This window comes from Opisthocomus hoazin, chromosome 12, assembly GCF_030867145.1.
Source record: "Opisthocomus hoazin isolate bOpiHoa1 chromosome 12, bOpiHoa1.hap1, whole genome shotgun sequence".
NCBI classification, from domain to species: Eukaryota; Metazoa; Chordata; class Aves; order Opisthocomiformes; family Opisthocomidae; genus Opisthocomus; species Opisthocomus hoazin.
In genome coordinates, this window is record NC_134425.1 from 14,791,876 (window position 1) to 14,798,989 (window position 7,114).

Below are 7,114 nucleotides of genomic sequence, written 5' to 3' on the forward strand. Positions count from 1 at the left end.
AACATTTAAAAAACAATCCATTCTATCTTCAGGAAAGCAACTTTGTACATTCTTCATAAACAATCAAAAATACTTCAGAGATACCCAAAGACTACTGAAATTTTTTCCCTTAAGGGAAAAGCATTTAAAGTAAGTGGGAGAGGAGGTGGTGACCTTTTTTTACGCTAACCATGCAGATCCAAAGGTGCCACAATGTGCAAGCTCCCCGTGCCATTCACACAGCTGAACGAAACTGATCTGTGTGAAAACAAAAACTGTACTCCAGCGCTCAGACCTCAGCCCGTGTTTGTGACTGAGAATGGAAGAAATGTATTTTTGGCAATAATTACAGCTGCTGTGTTCCTTCATCCTCCTGCTCCCTGATGATAAGAATGAGTTTCTGGGGCACTATTTGACTTCCCAACAGTCTGAGCTCCAGACTGAACGCACTGATGAGCAAAGCAAGGCACTGAAGCTGTGGCAGCTGGAGGCTTATGAACATAACAGGTGCATTGTAAAACATGCTTTGCGTTTTTCAAACTTGATGTAAAATCTATCATTTGCCAATTTCCTATGACAAGCTGAAAAAAATTAAGTCTTTTGCCACTTTGCAACTTCTCCAGGAGGACTCCAAAAAGACAAAAATTTAAATAGATAAGAAAAAAGATACAGAAAGGGGTAAAAATCATACACTACACAAGAAACAGAAAAAATAAGGAACTTGTGTTATCTCACAAGTGGCACAGTTTTCTTTCAGGTAATGTTGCTGAACAGTCCTTACACACCTCCAAATCACATCCTGAGAGTAGCAAGGGAAGAGAACGTCAACCCCTCCAAGCTGTTCTGGGTTCACAGTGCTCTGTTTAAATCAACCCGCGCCCTGCAGAAAAAGCACAGGACCACTCACTTGTCCCCGCAGCGCTTCCTTTGAAATGTTTTTCCTTTGAAATGAACCCTTCTTTGAAATGTTCTCACGTTTAGTGATCTAAGTTTGCTCAGAAATATCATCGAAGATATTCCAGGATGGGACTAAATATACTTACTGTCCTTTCAAAATATAATACAGAAATAGTTCAACAAAATAAAGTTACGGTAAAAGAGGAAAAAGGTACGTTTGAGCTTAACTGTTTTGTATGAAACAATGCCAACAGAGGAAAACCACCAACCAAAGCACTTTATGTGAACAGACCTCCCCCGAGTGCCAAACCCAGACCGGCTCTGGAGCGAATGGCACTGACCAGGCAGCGGCAAACTTCCCCGCAGCCCCAGCCCTGGCAGAAGCCACGGGCGGGAGAAGTCCCATCAGCGCACCCAAGCCACCGGCGGGAAGCCGGAGATTTGGACTCAGGAACGCTGAGAGGGAGCACGAGATGAAACTCGCACCGGGGACGCAGGAGCAGGGGCGTTCTCAGACAGCAGCTTCGAAAAACAAAGTAACTGTCGCGTGTTTGGGCTAATCCCACACCAGAGTTCAATTCCTGACAATGCCTAAACCGCAGCAAATGCCAAGACCGCCCCTCCTGCGCTTGGCACTGCGCACAGCCGCTGACACTGCTCACCATCGAGGCTAACTGCTAACGCAGGTAACGCAACCGGACGGCTGGGCGGGAAAGGCACCTTAAGGCTAGAAAACCCCAGAACGCCTAGAGATGGAAGGCGAAGAGCAGCGCAAGGGCGGCAGGTCAGAGTACCGCCTCGGCAAGGGGCACGCAGCCCCGCCGCTCCACAGCCGCGCGGGGCTCGCTCCTTATCACGACCCGTGACGCCCCCTGCCACACCCGCCTGATGCCGGCCCCACGACACCATTCTGCGTCACTGGGCCGGAGCCCCCACGCTCCCGAGCCCGGCCGCAGCGCCGCCTGAGGGCCGCTCCCGCCGGGAGGCGCCGCCCCCCGCCGCCGGGCCGCTGCGCTCGCAGCAGGGCCGAGCCCCCGTTACGCGCAGCGCCGCCCCCTGCGCCGTGACGTGCCACGCCATCACTCTGCGGCGCTGCTGTGATGCCACCGCCGCGCGACAGCGTGCCGGCGCCAACGTCATCGCGCGTGCGCAGCCCCCCGCCGCCGGGAAGGTCGCAGCGGTGACCGGCCCAGCCGTCGCCGCCGCCATGTTGTCCGTGGCCGCCCGCTCCGGGCCCTTCGCGCCCTACCTGTCGGCCGCGGCGCACGCCGTGCCCGGCCCGCTGAAGCCGCTGGCCCCGGCGGTGGCGCGCCGCGCCGCGAAGGTGCCGCTGGGCCTGAAGCGGCCTCTGCTCTGCCGGGAGTCGGTGAACGGCCGGTCGGCCCGCGGGGATCTCGTTGCCGGCGCCAGCCTCAACGGTGCGGGCCGGGAGCCGGGGGAGCCGCTTGGGGTGGGGGCGGGCGGGAGCCGGGCTTCGGGGGCAGGCGCCGGGGCCCCGCACGGCCGCGAGCAGCGCGCCGGGGTGCCGTCGCTGCTGAGTCGGGGGGGAGCGGAGCTGCGAGCTCGGCGGGAGGTGCTGGCGTTTGCTACTTCTGTTTGTAGCATTCGAGGCGTTATTTGGCTCGCCGTGTTGTCGTTCCGGTAACGCAGGTTTATAACTCCGGCGTTAAAGGCCCGCTTCCTTGTGCTGCCTCCCGGGATATCTGTTCTGCAGTTGGGAAGACGCAGGGAAATTCTGTTTGTCTCAGGGAGACCCTTAAGTGAGGGGCGGCCAAGCAGAGCTGTGCGCTGAGAATACACGGCGCGTTGCGCTGCTCCAGAGAAACAGCCCTGACAGTGAAGTCACTGTGTCGGAACCATCGCTGTTTTCTTTTTTGGAATTTCTGTGTTTCCTCCCAGTTCATGCAGCCAGGTAAAGTGATGCCCAAGTCCTTGCAGAACCTGACTTCCAGCAAAAGGGCAGTGGTTTGCCATGACATGCCAGTGGGTCCAGCCCATTATTACTGGGCTGTCTGGTTTCACATGTGCTCTTTGTCACCTGGAAATCACATCTTTTCACTTGTTCTCAAAGGTGGCTTGCTGACCATGGAACAGGATAACAGTACCAACAAATGGGATATCTAAGCTCTTGCCTTAAGAAGTACGTAACAGCATCCTGCCAATGCAGGACTTCAGGATTGTGCCGAAGGCCGTGCCCTCCCTGGGCGTCAGGGACAGAACGCTGTCCACAGACAGGAACGCAGCAGCTTTCGGAATCCAGACTGCACGAGTCGTTCACAGCAGGCGTCTAGGCTGAAGCGCTTGGCCTGACCCAGAGAAGACACATTCGGCTGAACAGCTCGCTGTAGGAGGAACAAAGGATCTGCAATTGACATAGACTTCATATGAGATACTAGAAACACTATTACCCCCCAAATTAACGGACTTTTGTGCCCAGTGTGCACAGTTTAAAATGGTACCCTCTACTCACTTAACAGAATTCTGAAACTGAGTAGAAGCCGAGGGCCACTGTTACTTGTTTGATACGCTGCATCGGTGCCCCTTGTTATTCTTAAAAGGATAAAACAATTGCCGAACAGGGATACTTTAAACCACTTTGACCTGTTCAGCATCTTCCTCTCTTTTGCCGCAACACAGGAAAGGACCAAAACTTTGATGCTTACCCACTGATCCTTTCGAGGCATGCGTGGAAGTCTGTAATGCAGATCTAGGGTCCAGTTTCAGGATTAAGAAGAAAGCACATTCAAATCACTGATGTTTTTGTCTACAACCACATTTCACAAGAAACGCGTTTCTGCTGGCGTGCTAATAAGCCTCCCGCTCTGCTGATGCTGGGCACGTAGTAGCAGCTTGCTTCCTACTGTTACACAGGATATCTGCGTAGGTCGTGGAGATGGCAGTGCCCTGTGGAGGATGCTCTGTAGTGATTAGAACTACACACTTCACCTGACCCACCACAGTAATGAATGTGTTTAGGTGAAAACTCTGCAAATCTGCAACTAATGTGGCTGACATTTAGTCTTAGTATTAATTAACATCAACCTTTTCACTGAATATAAGGAATTTTTAGAAGTTAACTGTATTGCTTGTTACTAAACGTGAAATACTTTGTCTTGATACTGAAAAAAGTAGTATGGTTTAGTCTCTCAGAATTTTGAATTTCAGTTTAAATTCTCTGCAGTTAAAATCCCACAGCAAATACCTTCTCTGTGCTATGTTACTTGTAAATAAACACAAATAATTTCCCCATTATATTCCATATAAATCCCTGAGAGTTATTTTAAGTACTTGGAGAGAATGGTATTTGTTAACCTCTGTTAACTTTGTGCTAACTGCTAGAAAAAAATAAAGCCTAAATAGTTCTTTTCAAGTGACAGAGGTTGCGCTTTGGCAAGCCGTACGTTCTGTTGTTAGCGTATTCTTTTCTTGGGCATATAGATTTTTGTTGAGGGAAGTAGCTTGCTTTTGCTGGAGAAGCCAGTGGAAGCTCATAGTTAGCTGACACATGGTGTTAGTTTAGCACACAGGTTTGATGTGGGAGGCCCACTTGAAAAGCCTGGGAATTGGACAGATACTAGCTTTATCCCTAAATCCTTCTAGGAAGTGAGCCTGGCAAATGGGACTGTAGAATGTGGAAGGTTTAAAAATTATATATTGGGGCAGTTAGCTTTGACAGCAGTTTAATACAAAGGAGGATTCTTGTTATTGCATTTTTCATCTTAAAAATGCTTAACAAAATGCTTAAGGTTATTAAAGGCATACAAGTTACTTCAGTCAAAGGGAAGCACAAAAGTGTTAAGCTACAGATGTGCAAACTTTACTAAATCAAATTGCTTCCTAACAATTTTTTCAGTGAAACATTTGAATGGAAAACAGGTCTGTCTTTTCTTAGCTTGTCATGGTATCCTGCAGGAGTTTTTCCCTGAAATCTTCTGAGGAAACAGTTAACTTTAAACCTGGAGCTTCTCGGACGTGTTTCTGCACTCTTATCAGGCTTCGTGTCATTTTCAAAGAATGTGAAACCGTTTTACGTAAATCACCTGTTATCTCCCCAGAATACCTTCTGGAAACCGTTTTACTGCAGCTTAAAATTGAAATGTGTAATAAGCGGAATCCTGCGCAGACTTTGGAATAACTTCTACCCATTATTCCAAAAATGCAATTAAAAGCGTGTAACTTAAAATGCATCACAATATTTTTTTTATCTGAAAGTGTTGTGATTTCATATTCTTTTTCTTGCAGCACCTGCCAGTGTTCGTTGCATCCATAATGATGTCGTGGTACCAGACTTCTCTGCCTATCGTCGTCAAGACGTGCTAGATGCCACCACGTCTTCTCAAGGCAGCAGTGAGGCCAGAAAAGGGTTTTCCTACCTGATGACTGCAACAACATGTGTAGCAACTGCGTATGCTGCTAAGAATGTTGTCACCCAGTTTATTTCCAGCCTGAGTGCCTCTGCTGATGTGCTAGCGCTGTCAAAGATTGAGATCAAGTTGTCCGACATTCCAGAAGGCAAGAACATGGCTTTCAAGTGGAGAGGGAAGCCCCTTTTTGTGCGGCACAGAACCCAGGCAGAGATTAATCAGGAAGCTGAAGTTGATGTGTCTAAACTGAGGGATCCACAGCATGACTTAGACAGAGTAAAGAAACCAGAATGGGTCATATTAGTAGGCGTCTGCACTCATCTTGGCTGCGTACCCATTGCTAACTCCGGAGATTTTGGTGGTTATTACTGCCCTTGCCATGGGTCCCATTATGATGCCTCTGGCAGAATCAGGAAAGGTCCCGCTCCCTATAACCTTGAGGTTCCAACCTACCAGTTTATTGGTGATGATATGGTGGTTGTTGGCTGAGTAATGTGGTGCTTGCTCGCTTTGAAGTTCCTGTGAATGTCTGCTCAACAGGGTTAACTGAGATTCTAGAATACTGTAATATCAGATGATCCTGGAAACATACTAGCTGTCTAGATTGTCAAGCAGAAGTATGTTCGAATACTTTCCTGTGTTCAATTTTAATAAAAACTTGGAGTGAGCACTTGTTCCTGACGTACAATAACGTCTGTTTATTTGTGTGTCCACTTGCAGTGTGTCTAGTCAAAGAGATACTGCAGCAGACCCAGAATTTGTTTGTGGAGCCCTCCTGAGGGGCTGCTGATCCAAAACAGACACCAGACTGCAAAGCCATTGTTTCCTTAATACCATACATTTCATTATTTGTTTTTTTTTTTTTTTTGCTTTGTTTTTACTGCTTTATGCGAAGAAAAAATATCTAGAAAAGAACTTGCTGTGAACTTCTAATAGTGTTTGGAGTGAGTTTTGATACAGAATCCTGTGAGACGTAATCCTTTTCCTTCCTTTTTTTTTTTGTTTTCAAAGGAAGTGAAATAAAAACCTCCCTAGAAAGAAAACTATTTACATTGTTGAGAGGCAGCTTATAATTGTTTCCCTAGAATGGTAGCAATGTAATTTTATGATGATGTGGACAAAAGTAAGTGTGTCATGTTAGAATTACAAAATTATTTTTCTACTTGCAGACAAGACTTGCTCTTACGCATATCTAAACATCAGATCAGGTGCATAGGACACTGCAAAATTTGTGACATTTGTCCAAAAGAAATGAGAAAGTATGAAGGGAAATCCAAGTCTTACAGAGGATGAAAATCAAATTTTTAAGAACTACTCAGTCTGGACTAATCTCTAACGTTAGACATAGCAAAAGGTTGTGTTGCCATCAGAGATATTACCTATAGGCTAAGCTCAATGAAGGCCAAAACTCTGAAACCTCTCTTACCTTGATGCTGACTCTGAGGACATGGAGAAACAAGCGCAGCCTGAAGTAGATCTTTTAACTGGAATTGGTCCTGCCACTACAGAACAAAGCTCACAATTAATTGCCTACAGTACATGAGGAGAATCATGGTTTGCTGCTCCCAGAACAAAAACACATCTTGTCATTCCTGTTTGCATCCTGTTCTTTACTGCTGTGAATGCTTCTGTCTTGCACTGCATTAATGCGCTCCTCCAGTTGCAAAACATACAATACAATCCTCAGAACTCCCTGGGTCCAGAATGTTTAGCCTCACATACATCTCATGTAAAGCCGTGACCACAGCTGAGTTAAAGCTGAAGTTTGAAACAGGAATAATCAGAATACTGATGCATGTATCTGACCTGTTCTCAGACAATTTAGTGAAAAAAGACCGTAGATGCCTGCTACAGAAGTTCTTAGGTATGCATTT

The 7,114-nt window shown here is 47.2% G+C and overlaps 1 protein-coding gene across 1 annotated transcript; it reads left to right on the forward strand.

Annotated features, from left to right (window-relative positions):
• Positions 1-2,054: 2,054 nt before the first annotated feature.
• UQCRFS1 (ubiquinol-cytochrome c reductase, Rieske iron-sulfur polypeptide 1) lies at positions 2,055-5,931 on the forward strand. The gene is made up of 2 exons (XM_075434024.1): positions 2,055-2,294; positions 5,119-5,931. Exons 1-2 carry the CDS (start codon positions 2,084-2,086, stop codon positions 5,727-5,729), a joined length of 822 nt encoding a protein of 273 aa, XP_075290139.1. The 5' UTR covers positions 2,055-2,083; the 3' UTR covers positions 5,730-5,931.
• Positions 5,932-7,114: the final 1,183 nt, after the last annotated feature.

What these genes read in the sequence shown, in the direction of transcription:
- UQCRFS1 (XM_075434024.1), top strand. Translation starts at nt 2,084, where the DNA reads ATGTTGTCCGTGGCCGCCCGCTCCGGGCCCTTCGCGCCCTACCTGTCG. An exon ending in TGCCGGCGCCAGCCTCAACG is followed by an intron (nt 2,295 to 5,118) that starts GTGCGGGCCGGG and finishes TTTTTCTTGCAG; the next exon opens with CACCTGCCAGTGTTCGTTGC.